This window comes from Apodemus sylvaticus, chromosome 12 (assembly GCF_947179515.1).
Source record: "Apodemus sylvaticus chromosome 12, mApoSyl1.1, whole genome shotgun sequence".
NCBI lineage: Eukaryota > Metazoa > Chordata > Mammalia > Rodentia > Muridae > Apodemus > Apodemus sylvaticus.
In genome coordinates this window covers 60534878-60552952 of record NC_067483.1, presented here as the reverse complement: position 1 = coordinate 60552952, position 18075 = coordinate 60534878, and the positions used below count along the sequence as shown (strand labels likewise).

The 18075-nt window shown below is 45.7% G+C and overlaps 1 protein-coding gene across 1 annotated transcript in view; it reads left to right on the top strand.

The window, feature by feature from the left end:
• The window catches only part of Lamc1 (laminin subunit gamma 1), a 118652-nt gene that overhangs the window by 93734 nt on the left and 6843 nt on the right, over nucleotides 1–18075 (top strand). The window contains exons 14-26 of the mRNA XM_052199952.1: nucleotides 1211–1456; nucleotides 1902–2055; nucleotides 2519–2661; nucleotides 4093–4271; nucleotides 5131–5287; nucleotides 9442–9647; nucleotides 10329–10408; nucleotides 12295–12432; nucleotides 13490–13634; nucleotides 15240–15389; nucleotides 15584–15698; nucleotides 16641–16840; nucleotides 17869–18027. Of these exons, the coding sequence (XP_052055912.1) occupies nucleotides 1211–1456; nucleotides 1902–2055; nucleotides 2519–2661; nucleotides 4093–4271; nucleotides 5131–5287; nucleotides 9442–9647; nucleotides 10329–10408; nucleotides 12295–12432; nucleotides 13490–13634; nucleotides 15240–15389; nucleotides 15584–15698; nucleotides 16641–16840; nucleotides 17869–18027 (2072 nt within the window). The remainder of the gene's footprint in view (nucleotides 1–1210; nucleotides 1457–1901; nucleotides 2056–2518; nucleotides 2662–4092; nucleotides 4272–5130; nucleotides 5288–9441; nucleotides 9648–10328; nucleotides 10409–12294; nucleotides 12433–13489; nucleotides 13635–15239; nucleotides 15390–15583; nucleotides 15699–16640; nucleotides 16841–17868; nucleotides 18028–18075) is intronic.

Genomic DNA, 18075 nt, shown 5'->3' with positions numbered 1-18075 from the left:
GCTTAAAAACTCTGCAGGGGCTGAGGTGGTTCAGCAGGTAAAGCACTTGCTGTCAAGCATCAAGACCTGAGTTTAGACCCTGGATGACGTAGTTGAGAGAGAGAACCAGCTCTCATAAATTGAACTCTGACGTCAACAGGCGTACTGTGGTATGGTGCACACAAACAAACAAACGAAAATGAAAACTAAGGGCTCTCTAGTAGTTTGTCACTGTACTGGAGTCTAAGTGTTCCTGTCACCATGGTCCGGCCTGGGTTAGTTGGTTCTGTTTCTGTGTGCAGCCTTGTTCAGAGGTGTTCCCACAGGTCTTTTCCTGACAGACTTCTTTGAATTCTAATCCTAATGCCTCTTCTCCCAACGTGACGTGGCCTTCACCCTCACTGTCATTTTAGCCACTGGGTTGGGTTTAATGCTCTTGTGCATGTCTGCATCTGAGGTCTCGTGCGCAGGTCTGTGCTGGGCCCCCTAACTGCTGTAGCAGTTTCAGGGGAGGCCACTCCACCTGCTCACACCCCGGAAGAGTGCGGTGTGGATGGGAGATGCTCACGAGCAGTTGTTTAGTGAGTTAGCAAACAAACCTAATTCATGAGAAACCTCAGGCTCTCTTAGGCCCTGTTGGCCACACGGATGAAGGAGCCCATCTCGAGCCGAGGGTGGCAGGGGTGTGGGGAAGGATGGATCAGAGCGGTGAGCATGGCGGAGAGAGAGCCTGAAGCTGAGTTTCTAACTCCAAAGCAGACGAGGGTGGTACCTGGTTCTCTCAGAGTTCAGCACGAGCTGACGGTGCTCGAGTAGGGAGTGAAGGTCTTTTATAAATTAAGAGACCTGGCTTGCCCTGTTATTTGGAAAACTTAGCACATCAGAAGTAGTGCTTCGTCTTTTTTTAAGTTCAGCTAGAGGCTGTGTGGATGTGCTATTCCTTGGGGATGCAGAGGCTGGTAAACCTTGGGCCTGTCTCACTTACCATGAATGTTATTAGCATATCATCTTGGTTAATTGTTGGGGAATTTGAAACAAGGTAAGCACAGCACAGACTGTCCTACTGAGGAAATCCGTCCAGGCCACTCCACTGCTTTGGCCCAGTCCTGCTCACGCCATACCACAAGACCGAGTATATGCTGGTCGGACTGGACAGTTTGCACCCGTTGGTAATCTACAACAGGAGTGCCTCAGGTCTTTCCTCTTTAACCCAGGATCCTCTCATCCCCAGGCAAGAGATGTGAGCTCTGTGATGACGGCTACTTTGGAGACCCTCTGGGCAGCAATGGGCCCGTGAGACTGTGCCGCCCGTGTCAGTGTAACGACAACATAGACCCCAACGCCGTTGGCAACTGCAACCGCCTGACAGGCGAATGCCTGAAGTGCATCTACAACACTGCTGGCTTCTACTGTGACCGGTGCAAGGAAGGGTTTTTCGGGAATCCCCTGGCTCCCAATCCAGCAGACAAATGCAAAGGTTAGCCTCTGGGCAGACTCAGTCACACACACACCGAGATGTGCAGACCATTCGTGGGGTCTCTTTCAGTACTTTCAGAAGTTTGCAGAAATGCAGTGTGAGCCACTTGCATAACTTAAAATTGCTACACTCAAAAAAGTAAAACAGGAGAATTAATTCATTATATTTAACAATATAGCCGACATTTTATTGCTTATTATTATGAAGGTAATAATCTATTAAAAACTGTTAATAAGATGTTTCTTTTTTTTCACCCTACGTTTACAGAGTCAGTGTGTTTTAATTGATAGCACATCTCTGTTTAGATTGCCAAGGCAAGACTCGCTGTGCCTGGGCAGCTTCTGCATGAGACAACACAGGCCTAAAGAACCCATTCAAGTGTCTTATGCTTTAGCCCCCACCCTGGTGATTTACATCTGTAGCTTTCTCTGTCTTCGCACTCTAGCCTGCGCCTGCAATCCCTATGGGACAGTACAGCAGCAGAGCAGCTGTAACCCGGTGACCGGACAGTGCCAGTGCCTGCCTCATGTGTCTGGCCGGGACTGTGGCGCTTGTGACCCTGGCTTCTACAACCTGCAGAGTGGGCAAGGCTGTGAGAGGTGAGACTTGAGTCTGTGTAAAGTGATCCTTGCTGTCTGTGTCATAAGAAGTCCATCTTTCCAAGTTACTCTAAACAGCTGGCTTGATGTTGCTTTGGAATGTTTTCAGTGTCTTATGCAGGAAAGGCACCATGTTAGAGGATTTAAGTAGGGGACAGGAGGGATAGCACAATGGTAGTCCTGGTGTCTCAGACACTTCAAAATGCAGATTGCAAAGTTTCTTCTGAGACAGACTCATCAAGGCCACAGCCTGGGGATCTGTCTAGTTCTCGGTCAGTAGGGTTTAGTGAGGAAGTTGCTGGTATTGTCAACGAGCCCCGACTAGCACTCACAGAAAGTGCCTGGATGTCAGGGAACAACCCTTAACATTCCGATGAGGAATCCTGAACATGCTGCCTTTCGGTAGAGAATGTCGCTTGCACTCTGCTCCTCTTACCCGTAAACGCCTCGTGTTTCTTGTCAGGTGTGACTGCCATGCTTTGGGATCCACCAATGGGCAGTGTGACATCCGCACGGGGCAGTGTGAGTGCCAGCCTGGCATCACCGGTCAGCACTGTGAGCGCTGTGAGACCAATCACTTCGGGTTTGGCCCTGAAGGCTGCAAACGTAAGACATGGGGACTTGCAGTGCTGTGTCTCCCAACTCCAGTTAGTGTGTTACAGGCCTGACAACCTCTGTGGCCATGGAAGAGACCTCCTGTGACTATTATAAAACTCTGGAAATCAAGGGCCTTTTGGTTCCTCTGTAACCACCTTGCTGGTGTCTCCTTTTCTAGTTTTTTATACTTATTCCTCCTTGTAATCTTGCTTTCTAAAGAAAAAAAATCTCCCCTTAAGTACTGAGCTTGTCTGCTCTGCTTACGAAGGCTTGTTTATTGGTTACATCGTCTCTGCAGATAGGAAGCAGCCCTGGGTTCTGCTCTTGGCTTACTCTGGCTACTTTACCCCCTTGGAGCCTATTTGGTTTGGTTGCGTATAAACATCTGCTTCTCCTTGGGATAAACACTTGCCTGGAAATCAGAACAGTTTGGATTTTTTTTTCTTTCTGAATTCCTTCATTTCTCCCATGGAACGTAGAATAAGTCATTGACTCAGTTCAGAGAGCAGAGTGAGAAAAACAAACTAAAGAAATGCAAGAAGCATTGGGGTTTTATTTCTTAGAGAAATTTAAAGATGAAAGAAAGTAGAGAAGAATTCCTGAAGCATATGAAAAAGAGTACTACATCATTTAATGTGCTGTGTGTGTGTGTGTGTGAGTGTGTGAGTGTGTGTGTGTGAGAGAGTGTGTGTGAGTGTCTGTGTGTGTGTGTGTGTGTGTGTGTGTGTGTGTGTGTGTGTGTGTTCTTCTTCTCTGTGTAGCTCAGGATGACCTCACTTCCCCTTCCTCTACCTCCCAGAGACATATTCTGCACCATGCCTGACATTCATGTAATAATTATACATGAAATGTGCCCCAAGGGGATGGAGAGGTGACTCAGTTGATAAAGTGCTTGCCATTCAACCAAGAGACCCTGAGTTCAGGTCCCCAGTGCCCACTTAAAAAGGCAGGTGTGTACCTGTAACTCCGGTGCCAAAGCAGGCAGATCTCTGCAGTTCATTGGCCAGCAGGTTGTGGTGAGATACAAATCTCAAAACACAAGGGAGATCTGGGCACCGTGGCACACACCTTTAATGCTGGTGCAGCGTCTCTACCTTAAGTCAAGCTGCGTAATGGGTCCCTGTCTCAAAAACACACACAAAAATAAACAGCAGAAATTAGGTAAAAAGTAGTGGAGGAGGATAGATACCCAGTGTTGCCCTCTGACCTTTGTAGACATATGCATGCACATCTGTGCACATGTGTGTGCACACATGCCACACACAAAATGTGCCCCAATGGATGCTCAGTTTACTTCACAACTTCCCTTGTGAAAGGTCTGTCTTGTCTGCTGCATGGACTTAGCCATTTAAAAATCTCATAAGTGAATTTTTCGTAAGTACTCAGAATGATGGTCCAGTCAGTCTGAGTTCAAATGAGAATTTTCTCCTCATTCCATAGCTTGTGACTGTCACCATGAAGGGTCCCTCTCCCTCCAATGTAAAGATGATGGCCGTTGCGAATGCAGGGAAGGCTTTGTGGGCAATCGCTGTGACCAGTGTGAAGAGAACTATTTCTACAATCGGTCTTGGCCTGGCTGCCAGGAGTGTCCAGCTTGTTACCGGCTGGTGAAGGATAAGGTAAGCTGTCAGTGGGGCATTCATTCATTCATTCATTCAGCAAATATGAAGTAGAAATTTATCCTACTCTAAGCTCCAGAGAAAAAAATGGTGGACACGTTGAACTTGGTCTCTTAGAGGCTTATGTTCTAGTGAGCGAGAAGGACCAGAACTACACACATAGGAGAACTACTGAGAAAAGTGCCTGAAGGAAAGGAATAGGTAATAACCATGGAAACCGTGCAAGGCCTCTGCCAGGAAACTCTTGTGATGTGAGACCCCAAGGCTAGAGAGGTGGGAGCCCCGTGAAGGAGGAATGTGGTGGGCAAGGGCCTGGGACCTGGGAGCTGCCTGGATCCTGCCCTGGGAGGAACTTTGTCGGTGGCAAGTTAGATAGGACTGCATTGTCTGTAAGCAAGGAGTTTGGCGAATGATTTCCAAATCCAGTGGGGGTGTACAGAAGTCCAGTACAAGGAGTGTCATGACTGCTGTGTGAATAATGATTATTAGGGTGGGATGAAGGGGAAGCCCTGGCATGGACAAGATAAATACGTGTGTTGAGAGACCAGGGCAGGGAAAAAGAAGAATCCAGAATGAGCCTTGCTTGGGGCTGTTGCTTAATGTTGCTGGAGATGGTTTTAAGTACCCAGGAAGAACGCATTCTAGAGTTCAGTTTGAGATGTCTAACAGAGATCTAAATGATGCTCCAGGGAGAGGTCAGAACTGGAGAACTGTCAGGGGACTGTGGGTACAGGAAGAATGGTACCAAAGCTTGCTGTGGAAGCCGGAGAAATCTCCTCTGCTGTCTGTAAGTGGAACAGACCCCCACTTCACAGAGCAGTGTGCACAGCCAACCTCTCCTTCCCTCCCCCCCCCCTAGGTTGCTGAGCATCGAGTGAAACTTCAGGAGTTAGAGAGCCTCATAGCCAGCCTGGGGACTGGGGATGAGATGGTGACAGATCAAGCCTTTGAGGACCGACTGAAGGAAGCAGAGAGGGAGGTGACGGACCTCCTCCGTGAAGCTCAGGAAGTCAAAGGTATTGTGATCAAACTGCGTGTCCTGGTGATCTCATCTCTAATCTGTACAGTTTTATAAACTTCTCAGGGCTTTGGTTGGTTTGTTGTTTTTTTTTTTCCTAGTCAGGGTTTCTCTGTGTAGCCCTGGCTGTCCTAGAACTCACTCTGTAGACGAGGCTGGCCACAAACTCAGATTCTCCTGCCTCTGCCTCCCGAGTGCTGTCCTTACTCTAAACAAGGCTTTTTTTTCTGACCCTTAGGCAAACTCCTTTGTACAGTTATTAAGTGCCTGTAGTAAGCCTGGTCCTGAGCTCAGTGCCAGTGATGAGAAGGTGGATGAAGTCTCCTCCTGTTCGCAGGGCACTCATCAAAGCTCGGCCACTTGGTGTGGGGCTGTGCATCCATCACGGGACAAGTGTGCTCCCAGATGCACATAATAGATATAAATGTTTATTAATTTAGCAAGCATGGGACAGCAGTAACCAACTTCTCTTTGAGTGTATATATATATATATATATATATATATATATATATATATATATATATATACACACACACACATACATATACACACACGCATACATACATACAAATATAATAATATCCATTTGGAGTTACATGGAGAAGTCAGCTTGTCCAAGAATATAGGTCAGAAACTAAGTATGTTGCCTTTTCTATCCATATAAATATCACTAATGTATAGAATTTTGATTTTTTTATGATTATTGAAATAGGAAAGGAAGTAACTGGACATATCTGGTTATGGCAAGTTAATTTGGTTTATTATTTTTTTAAATGAGAGTCCACGTGAGACCTTTTTAGATATTGAGAAGCATAAGATGTCAGTGACTTATTTTAATGTTAGATGCTTCTCTGTGTTTATTTGGGGTTGCTTGTGTGTATCACTTTAAATGGTAAACACTGCAAGGGTCACACTGCCCATTTACGAGGTCCGTTTCGTCAGCCGCTGTGGTGTGTGGTTTTCCATTAACGTGCTTTATTAAAACAACAAATCCGCATGCTGTTTGCTGTATACACAATGCCATGAGGTTGGTTATATTCTGACGTGCCAGTTGGGGTAACCAGGATGTGGTAGAAAGCCCTGGCCAATACCACCCGTGCACAGGAGTAAGCCTGGGGCTAGAGGAGGGCAGCACGTCTGGGCACCATCCTCCCACGCGACTTGGTATAGCGAGCTACTGGCCGCTCCTCTGGCCGCAGAACCCACCTGTTTCCTGTGCCACACAGATGGGTCTGCTGGCTGTGGCTCCACACACTTCTTGCACTGCCTGCAGGCTGGAAGCATGGTGGGTTGTTGCTTCTCCTAGAGCTGGGAGCCTCTCAGAGGCTGGGGTTAAAGTTCCTTCCCCAGGTTCCTCATTCACGCGAGTTCCCAGCAGACCTTTCCTGCTTGGGTTCCAAGCAGCCGAGAATGAAATGCCTTCCTAAGGCTTTTGAGGCTGTAAAACTCACATGTAGGTGAGATGTGCTTATACTGCAGAGTGGGGAGAAGATTCTATGGCGTGGGTTAGGGCGGACAGGCAGACGTTGGAGTTGAAGGGCAGTTGACCTGAGCCTCCCAGCGGGTGTCTCTGTTGCCTCTTCTCTGCCACCCTGGAGAGCCGTAGGTCGTAGCAGTCAGGGTCTAAAGCAAATACGCTGCTTTAACAACATTGATTGATTTTTTTTTTCCTGTTCTAAACTTGTTTTCATTTTCATAGTTTCTTTTAAAAAATCTCTATATTTTCAAAGAATTGTGCCAGGCATCCTCTAAGCAGGACCCAGTGTTCAGTTAGGCACGGGTTTGTTCGTGAGGTCGCTTTGCCACGTGTTTTAGAACCTTACTGTCAAGTTACTGTTTTCCACATTTCATTTTTTCATATTCCTTACAAAATTTAGATGTCAACACAGCATCATACTGAAATTAAAAATGCTCAATTTTAAAAATTAAGTTCATTTTAAGTACTATATTGAACATAAAATTATTACATATATATTCATAGAATGATAACATCTTCATAGTGTGCATATATGCATTGCACAAATTTTAAGTCAGGGTAAACGTTTAGCTCCTCAAACATTTCTTATTTTTTTTATGGTGAAAACTGTCAAAACCCTTTCTCCTGACTTTCTAAAATGCAGAGTGTTTATTATTACAGTTGCCCCAGTCATGATTCAGTAGCATGTCAGAACTTCGTAGACTTTCCTAACTTACTGTCTGCTGTCCATCTCCCACATTCCCCCCACCATTCCCCCACTATTCTCCCACCAACTCCCACCATCCCCCACCATCACCCCCACCATTCCCTACCATCCCCCACCTTCCTCCACCATTCCTGCCTTCATCTGCCATAATCACACTGTAACATTGATAGCAGCTTTATCACTGTATTGTTGATCTCAGTTCCCACATGTGGGTGAGGTCACAAGGCACTTTTTGACCCGTGTGACTTATTTCACCTGCTCCATCTGTGTAGTTGCAAACGACAGGATTTCGTTCCCTTTTGTGGTTGAAGTATCTCTTTGTGTTTCTGCGCTGCTTCTTTAATCACTGAGTGGTGGGCCCGTTCATTGCTTTTACTGCTTGGCTATTGAGAATAGCGTCTCCATAATGGGACTGCAGGTGTCCCTTTGACGTTTCCCTGGAATATGTCTGTAGCATTGGGATTACCGGACCATGCTCTACTTTGGGGAATCCCCATCGTGTTCTCGGTCGTGACAGCAAGCAGTGTGCAGGATTTGCTGTTCTCCACCCTCACTAGAGCTTGTTCTAGTCCGTCTCTTTGACAGTAGCCATGCTGACTGAGGTCAGGGCGTCTCTCATTGAGCTTTTTGACTTGAATTTTCTGGTGATGGATGCTGTTAAGACATTTTTCATGTACCTGTTTTCTGTTGTGTGTTTTCTTTTGAGGAATGTCTGCTTCTGTGTGTTGCCCGTTGACTTTGCCCCTTTGGATAGTGGGCGATAAGGTTCTTGGTGTTGCCGGCCGCCGGGTTTGCCTCTCTCCCATCTGTGGTCAGCTCTGCACGCTCTGGATGCTACCTTGGCTGTACCGCCCTCCAGTTTGTCTAGTTTCGTTTTTATTTCCTGTGTTTTTGGGGTTTTGTCCAAAAGAATCCTTGCCAATTCCAGTGTCCTAAAGCATTTTTGTTTTCTTTCAGTGATTTCATTATTTCAGGCCTTCTGTTCTAGTGTTTAGCTCATTTGAGTTGAGTTTTTTCTCACTGATGGAGGTAAAGGCACAGCCTCATCTTCGCGTGGTCTGTTTCCATTCCTGTTTCCCGGCTGTCCTTTTACTGGTGTGTGTTTTTAGCAACTCTTGAAAGCTGGCTGGCTGCAGATGTGTGGATTTATTTCTAGGCTCTTTTTCTCTTCCCAGAACTAGTCATTTTGAATAGAACTTGAATCTTTCTATATTAATAAAACCTCATGACATGTGAGAATTTAAAACTGGCAGGCTTTATATTTGCACAGGTTTATATTTATCGTTTGATTTATTAGGACCCAAGCATGAGGCTTAAGAAGAATGGAATAGTAAAGTCTGCCGTGAGGGTCTGTGTAGAAGCAGAGATCCGATTGAAAACTGCATACACGTGCTGGGGTGGCGGGGGGGGGGGGGGGGCGCAAAAAGGATCCTTAGTACAGAGATGTTGAGTTTGCCACAATGCCTGAGCTTGTTGGTGGGCTGTTTTGTTTGTTTGCTTGTCTGTTTTGTTTCATTTTCAGCACACACACACACAAACACACACACACACACAGAGAGAGAGACCTGCCTCAGCCTCCTGAGTGCTGGGATTAAAGGCGTGCACCATTCTTGGTGTCTGCTTCAAATGTCCTTTTTAATAGTTATGTGTTAGGTTTTTAGTTGTGGTTAAATATGGCAGGTGTCATAGTATAATCATCAATTTTACTTTTCTTCATCAAACATCTGGTTGTCTGTGCTGACTGTTGTCTAAGATTGCGGAACCAGCGATGGGTAGGAAAGGGACTCAGAGTCCCCCAAGACAGTCAGGGCAGTGAATCTGGCAGCAGAGAAAGCATGATGTGGTACAATAGAGGCTAGGGAAAATGTGTCTATTGGGGATATTAAAGGAACAGTGCCACAGCTTGCTTCACACAGATGGCGACTCCTTCCAGATCATTTACGGACTGTCTCTGCAATGCTCTTTCAGATGTAGATCAAAATCTGATGGATCGCCTCCAGAGAGTGAACAGCAGCCTGCACAGCCAAATTAGTCGACTGCAGAATATCCGGAATAACATCGAAGAGACCGGGATCCTGGCCGATCGAGCACGGTCCCGAGTAGAGAGTACAGAGCGGCTGATCGAGATCGCCTCCCGAGAGCTCGAGAAAGCAAAAATGGCTGCTGCCAATGTGGTGAGTGGGGCTGAAGTTCTGGTGGGCGGGGTGGGTCCTTGGGTAATTTGTAGCTGTCGGTGGATTAGAGTGTGCGCATTTCCATCCTCTGACCTGGCACTCTGGAGCAGGGAAGCCATGCTGCTCATGGTCATTGGGGCTGCTGCTTTTCTCCTCGCTGTGGTAAAGTAAACAGAAACAGGGTAAGACAGGAGAGGTTCGTTTGGTTCCTCAGTGGGCAAAGCACTGAGGTGGCTGTTGGTAGGGGCAGAAGTATGGTGGCTTCTCATATAGCAGGCAGCTCTAGAAGCCAAGAATGAGACAGAAGTGGAACAGACTATACTCCTAAAGACCTGACCCAGTGACCCACATTCCAAGGTTCCCTAGATCTCCTAAATGAGCACCAGGTGTTCAAAGACTGAGGGGGTCCCCTCAGGATCAAACTTCAGCAGTTGTCCCAAAACAGAAGGAACTGGATAAAAATGGAGAGATGTCTAGGTTCTTTCTCTCACTCGCCTCTTCTGCAGCATTCAAAATAAAAATAATTTCCAACCTAAGGTGTCAATCAGAGGTAAAGATCTCTGAAAATAAGAAAAAGCATTGTTTTGCCTAAAAGTTTAATAAAAATTTAGTGTTAATACTTGTCTCGTGGAACTTAAATAATCTAGTCTTTTGAAAATAAGTGTTTTATTTCCTCTTCAGTCAATCACTCAGCCAGAGTCGACAGGGGAGCCGAACAACATGACCCTCTTGGCAGAAGAAGCCCGAAGGCTTGCAGAGCGGTAAGCTGCAGCGTGCTCCGTGGTTCAGGCACCGTGGGTCAGTCCCCGTGGGTCAGGCTCCATGGTTCAGGCTCCGTGGTTCAGGCACCGTGGGTCAGTCCCCGTGGGTCAGGCATAGCACCCCAGCTGACATGTGCATGTTGCCCTGTCCCCCCCACGGATACTTTCCATTGAGGAAATGTTACCCCCTCTGAAATGTTACCAGATATGCATACTCTTTGACTTTCACTTCAAAATTAGGATATCTACCATAAGTATTAGAATATAATAGTTTAGAACAAAATTATATTTATATATTTCACAGATCGTATTTTTATATTTTTAACTTTAAAGCCTTAAAAATTTATATATTTCTAAGAAACTCAATAGAAGTTATTAATTTAAAATTTTCCATTAGTTTTTCAACAGATATTCAGCTTTGAAAACACTAACTCATTACACATTTGAATGTAAGCCAAAGGACACCAACCATTTCATTCCCGATTTGTTTGGATTTTACACTTTTAAATTAATTATAAGATAACTTCTTTGGAAGAAGAAGGAAGGCTTTAAAATTGCAGGAGGAATCAAATTTTTATAAATATTTTCTAAAATGGTGCTGATGTAGGCATTGTTGAGAGTGAGCATCTGCGTATGACGTTCCAGTGAGGACGCTCAGTCGACATCAGTAGTATGGAGAACAGAAAGAAGGAAGCCGTATGCAGATGTGAGAACTGTAGACCCTGCCCAGAGCTGTAACGTCTTACAGCTTCTCCGTTACGTTGATCTTAGCAGGGTCTTTTCTATTGTGATGAGGGTGAATGTGAGAGCCATGTGATTGGCTTTGCAGAACATTCATGGTTTTCCTAGCTGGATTTTCTTACTAAAGGAAATTAGCTGAAAACATGGAGTCTCCCAAGAAAGCTAGGTCTTGAAGTTTTACTGATCTGGTGGGTGTAATACAAGGCCTTAGGATGAAAGTTTCATATGCCAAGGAGAATGGCTGCATACTGGGTGTGCACAATTCAACTTGAAATGTTAGAAGCGGAAAATCCATTAGCATTGCTACCCAGCTAAGATGCATTGCATGGCTGGAGTCCCGTTGATGTGTTCATTGCTATTTGGTGTTGCTTTTTCTGCCAGTAATTAGGGAGCCTAACAAAAGTCCAAACAGAGGCTGTGTAGAGATTATGTAGTAACTGTGAAGAGACTGTGCAATAACTGTAGAGACCCTGTAGGAAGTGTAGAGACTGTAGTAACTGGAGAGAGAGACTCTGTAATAAGACTATATAGTAACCATGTAGAGACTGTGTAGTAACAGAAGAGACTGTGCAGTAATAGTGGAGACTCTGTAGGAAGTTAGAGTAACTGTGTAGTATAGTAACTGTGTAGACCTGTAGACCAGAAGACTTTATGATAAAGATCAGGCCCAGGGTTTAGTTGCTGACTAGATACATGGTTTCCGGTTAGCACTGGCAAATGTAAATTACTTATTCCAAAGTTAGTTGACTGCTTCCTTCTCTCTCCTCCCTGTGCTCTGAGACATTTTCACTTCACAACTCATCTGGCCTGGAACTCCAATCCTCCTGCCTCAGTGCTAGGGTTACGGGCAGAAGCTACCACAGCACACCCAACAAAAAAGCAGTTTTTCTAAGAGAATACAAATTTGTCCCTGTAGAGTTTTGTGCCACTGATTTTCTTAGCAAATACTCTTTTCTCAGCTTTTTGTAAATGTAGCTGCCCGAAATGACAGTGAAGCCCCAGATGGGGCTTTGCAGTATTCCTAGGTCTCTGTCCTTATTAGCATATGTAAATATTACAGAGTACGTGTTGCTTAAATGTTACTTCTTTCCCTATTGAACAGTCTGCTTCATGTCCATTTTTTATTTTTCTTCCTACACGTATAGTCATAAACAGGAAGCCGATGACATTGTACGAGTGGCAAAGACAGCCAATGAGACTTCAGCTGAGGCATATAATCTGCTTTTGAAGACCCTGGCAGGAGAAAATCAAACTGCATTGGAGATTGAAGAGCTGAACCGGAAGTGAGTATAATTGGAAAGTGGCTCCCAGTCCTGTTCTGCAAAGTGTGGAGAGCTGTGGCTTTGGGGGTTATCCTCATGTGTGTGAGGGTCATCGAGTGCTGTGAATTTGGGGTTGCACTTGTGTGCATGAGGTTCATCATGCTTTCAGAGTGGTAGTGTGGTTGGGGGAGGAGTTGTGCAGCCACACCAAGCTCTGTAACTGCACAAGAAGGTAACTAGACTAGCCATTGTACTGAAGAATCTTCATATGGAAACTGGAGAGGGGAAATTCCAGAGTAAGTGGAGAAAGTGCACTGAGCTGCCAACCTTTACTCGAACCTGAAGGGAGACTGTGCAGATTGAATAACCCTAAGCTGAAAGGTTAGGGACCGGAAGTGCTTGAGACTTAAGAGATATATATTTTGAACATTTGAATACATAATGAGATTATGAATTGATTCTAGTCTAAGCACAAAGTTCATTTATGTTCCCTAACACATAACCTAAAATATTACATAGTATTTGTAGTGTATCTTCAGTTTGAAAGCAGCTGTCACATGGGATCAGGTGTGAAATTCTCTTCCTGTGGTATTACATTAATGCTAAAAACATTACAGGATCGGTATTTGGGGTTAGGGTTGGCCAATCTATATACAGAAAGCTAAATAGAAATGAAAAAATGAAATGTAACTTTTAGCTAAGTGTTGCTATCAGAATAAGAGCTTTGGTACATTTCCTTTGAGGTGTTTGAAGATGTTGTCTCAGTCATAGTAATTAGATTGTTTCTGGTTAATATTAAGATGTTTAAAAAAAAAAACAACAACAAACAAACCACCGGGCGGTGGTGGCACACGCGTATAATCCCAGCACTTGGGAGGCAGAGGCAGGCGGATTTCTGAGTTTGAAGCCAGCCTGGTCTACAGAGTGAGTTCCAGGACAGCCAGGGCTATACAGAGAAACCCTGTCTCAAAAAAACCAAAACAAAACAAAAAAATAAAATAAACCAAACCAAACCAAACCAAAAAGCCAGCTTCTTTTTTTTTTTTTTCTAAATTGAATTCCATCATCTGTTTCTTAGGTATGAACAGGCAAAGAACATCTCTCAGGACCTGGAGAAGCAGGCTGCCAGAGTCCATGAGGAAGCCAAGCGAGCAGGTGACAAGGCCGTAGAGATCTATGCCAGTGTGGCCCAGCTGACCCCTGTGGACTCTGAAGCTCTGGAGGTATGCACAGAGGCTCTGGTCACTGGAACCCATCACACCCTGTTCCTCTAGTCTGAGTCAGAGCCATTTGACAGTGCCTGCCTCTCCCTTGTACACCTACACCTGACACACTGGTAAAGGTGAGCTCTACTTTTAATTATGCAAATAGGACTTGATGAGATGAAGAAGTATAGATGTGAAGGAGCAAAGATTACTTGGCGATACAAATACTTGTCTGGATGTCCCATGTAAATCCAAACTGTGATATAGTTGAGTTACTTGAAGCACAATATGGCTAGAGCCTTCCTCCTAGGCATTGTGTAGCAGATACCTAGAGAGCAAGAAGAACCACACCAGCCTGCAAGAACTATACCAGCATTCTCAGGAGCAGGTAGAATATTTGTGAATTGGTAATGTGTTATTTCATTCTGTAGGCATAAATGTTTGCAACCTACTGTTTATTTATTTATTTATTATTTTATTTTATTTTTTATTTTTTGGTTTTTCAAGACAGGGTTTCTCCGTGTAGCCTGGCTTTCCTGGAACTCACTCTGTAGACCAGGCTGGCCTCGAACTCAGAAATCTGCCTGCCTCTGCCTCCCAAGTACTGGAATTAAAGGCATGTGCCACCACTGCCCTGTATAGCCTTTTAATAAGGGTTCACCCTCTCCTCTAGTCCCCCACCCACCAGAGGCAGTGGTAGAGAACAGTTAGTAGGATGTGGGGGAAGTGGACCTGTTTAGCAATAGTTCCTTGAGGGTGAGCTCCATCTTCTTTCTCAGCATTGCAGTCCCATAGCAAACACTAAATACAATTCAGCAGCTCCAGTCCAGTCCTCTCAGTGGGCAGACACCAAGCAGCTGTAGTTCAAATCCTGAAGAAACTACCAGGCTCACCAACCGGCCTAAGGCAAGGCCACAGAAGCAGCTCGCTGCTGCAGGGACCGCATGAGCAGTTCCTGAGCAAGTTTCTCTCCAGAGTGGTGTTCTCACAAGTTGAGCTCGGCAACACCATGTGAGGCGAACCAATACATGCTTGTCATTAGCAAAGAGTAGGGATGCAGAGCAAACCAAGCCAGTCTCCCAGTGTGTGGGGCCATATTACACCCTTTCATCTCGCGTCCTCTCACGTGTCTGCTTCAGGAAAACAACATCCTGTCACCTGTGTGCCCCAGCAAACCGTCTTTTGACATAACTACCTTCCCAAAGAAACTAGAAGTTTCCGCTTCATCGTTCTAACCATGGTCCCTCAAACAAAGCCTCCATAGCAATATTTTTAATACTAAACTTGAAATGTACTGTCTTATTTCCTGTATCTGAGATGTCAGCTAGTATCAGAAGGGGGCAGCTGCAGGAGGGAGAGGGTCTCCTGACCCAAAGGAGATAGAGTATTCTGCATCTTGACTGGGGTATGGACTGGCCAAAGCTGTGTATTCATCAAAGTACAGGAAACACTGGAAAACCACTAAAGTATACTTGGTTAAAAAAAAAAGTCCACAGATTTTTTTTGCTCCCTGCTATCTTTTAAAACTGTGAGTGGCGCCTTAAATCTTAGAGTTCCTACGCTACCCTGGCATTCACTGTCCTCAGTTTGTTTAAAACTAATGGCCTTCCACATTCATCACAGAATGAAGCAAATAAAATCAAGAAAGAAGCCGCAGATCTGGACCGTCTGATTGACCAGAAGCTAAAGGACTATGAAGACCTCAGGGAGGACATGCGAGGAAAGGAACATGAAGTGAAGAACCTTCTAGAGAAGGGAAAGGCCGAACAGCAGGTCAGTTTGATTGGCTGCTGGCTGCCGTTCTTGAGGCGACCATTTGAACTGCTCAGGTGCCCAGCGTGCCCAGCGCGTGGCTTGGTGGTGTCACTGTGCGCTTCAGTCTCTGGGCTGGGGTTGTGAGGGCCTTGTCTGTTGGTGGGAAAGGCTGACGGGGAAGGTTTGTCCTCTGACCTGCCGTGCATTTGCAGACTGCAGACCAACTCCTAGCTCGAGCTGATGCCGCCAAGGCTCTTGCTGAAGAAGCTGCTAAAAAGGGACGTGATACCTTACAGGAAGCCAATGACATTCTCAACAACCTGAAAGGTATGCAGCTTCTGCACGCCCCCAGAGGTGCTCACGCGTTCACTTTTCCCGTTTGTTTTAGCACGATTATCTCAGAACAAAATAGTGTGGTAATTCCTGCAGTCTATTTAGATGCAGTAGTTAGCCATATGCATATGTACATATGTTTGTATGTGTGGGTATGTGCACGTGTGTGTAAACCTGAAATCAGACTTCAGGTATTTTCTTTGCTGGCTCTCCGTTTATTTATGGAGGCAGGGTCTCTCACCAACCCGGGAGCTGATGTATTTGAAAGAACAATCAGGGTGCCTCTGTCTTCTCCATCCATGGCTCATCACTGAAGACCAGAAGCCACGTGTGGAGGGGGGTGGCCTGCCATTAGACTAACATGTCACCATAGTCTGCCTGCTTAGCGTGGAGATTATCTTTGGTTTTTCTCTGACTCTGATACCTAATTCTTTGTTTTAAAGAAGTATGCCTGGTCCACTGAGGGGCTGGTTCATGTCTGATAAAAATAATCACAGGCTCTATAAATGCGGAGGATTGGCCGGCCCACGAGCTACGCGTGGGAGCTTTGGTGTCAGCGGGTCTGTTTGTATTCCCACTCCAGAGTTAGCCTCTTCAGTAGCTGATTTTCTCATTTATAAGAAGAATGCCTGACACACATTTGACACTAAAGACACCGGCTACAGGGCTCTGTGTGGCAGTGGCTTCTCAAATAGGACCCTTCTCAGAAACAGATGTGCATTCGTGTGACATGAGACCTGGAAAACCTTCTGCGAGGGGCTGTTTTCCTCCTCTTCTGAGATTTCACTCCTATGGTCATTCTTTTTCTTTTTTTAAACACTGGTTTTTTATCTATTATAAAACAAAATCCAATTGCAGTTTTGTGGAAGGTTTTTTTTTCTTTTGTTTTTTTTCTCAGCAGTTTAATTCAAATGCATTATTTTGCACTCCTTTTAGATTTTGATCGACGCGTGAACGATAACAAGACAGCTGCGGAGGAAGCTCTAAGGAGAATTCCCGCCATCAACCGGACCATAGCTGAAGCCAATGAGAAGACAAGGGAGGCACAGCTGGCGCTGGGCAATGCGGCAGCTGATGCCACCGAGGCCAAGAACAAAGCCCATGAGGCGGAAAGGATCGCCAGCGCCGTGCAGAAGGTGAGCGCTTCCGGCTTCTCCAGCCCCTGCGCGCATCGCACACAGAACTCTCTGGAACCATCCTTGTCTGTTTCTTTTCTTTCCAATACTAATGAGAATATGTAAGTACACTGAATGAAGAAAGAGAATCAGGAAGAGGGCTTTCTACTGTCTTGGTGTCAGATTGCCGTGTGAAGGGGGTGGTCTTTACGTCACAGTCCCCGCCCACCAAGGTTCCTGCCTTCTCCTAAACCAGCCTCTCCAGCCCCTCTGAAGAGCTGCTGTGGCCTGCACTGCAGAGGCTCTCTCTTCACTCTCTGTAAAGAGGCATTTCTTCAAGCCGGCTCTTTTTTGTTTTGTTTTGTTTGAGACAGGGTTTCTCTGTATAGTCCTGGCTGTCCTGAAACTCACTCTGTAGACAGGCTGGCCTCTGCCTCCGCCTCCGCCTCCGCCTCTGCCCCCCGCCCCCGCCTCCCAAGTGCTGGGATTAAAGGCGTGTGCCACCACTACCCAGCTGGCCTGCTCTTTTTATTTAAAGATTCATCTTATTTTAAGGAAAGATTGGAACTTGTTTTAAAATTAAGTGTCTTGAGAATCACAGAAAAGTTGAATTCCTTTAAAAGGGTTGGTTTTTAAATAGATTCTGTTTCATGAGATGCTCATGTTTCAGGATACAGTCTTTGTACACGATGCTAAACTCACATGAACGCTCCCGCGTAATCACTACAGTGCGGTGGGAAGTGTCCACAGTTGTATCTGTTCAGTGTGTGACCTCAGCTAGACACGGTTATAATAGGACAGGAAATTCTAAAGATTAAAGAAGAGAACACAACGAAAAAGCTGCTTAAAATGCTGTTGTGTTTGACAATGATTTTTTTTTAATGAGATCCTAATAAATGATGAGAGTTGAGTCATGTGACGCTCTTGCCAGCCGGCACCCTGAGCTACATTGCAGATGACAGCAGGGAGGAGGAGTGCGCTCTGGAAAGGGGAGGTGGCTCCGGGAGCTTGGCCTTGCCTCTGTCAACAGCTGCTTCTCCTGTACCTAGAATGCCACCAGTACCAAGGCGGACGCGGAAAGAACCTTCGCGGAAGTTACAGACCTAGACAATGAGGTGAATGGCATGCTGAGGCAGCTGGAGGAAGCCGAGAATGAGCTAAAGAGGAAGCAAGACGACGCCGACCAGGACATGATGATGGCGGGGATGGTAAGAGGCGGGGCGGAGGGGCTCTCACTGGGAAAGACACCCCCCCCC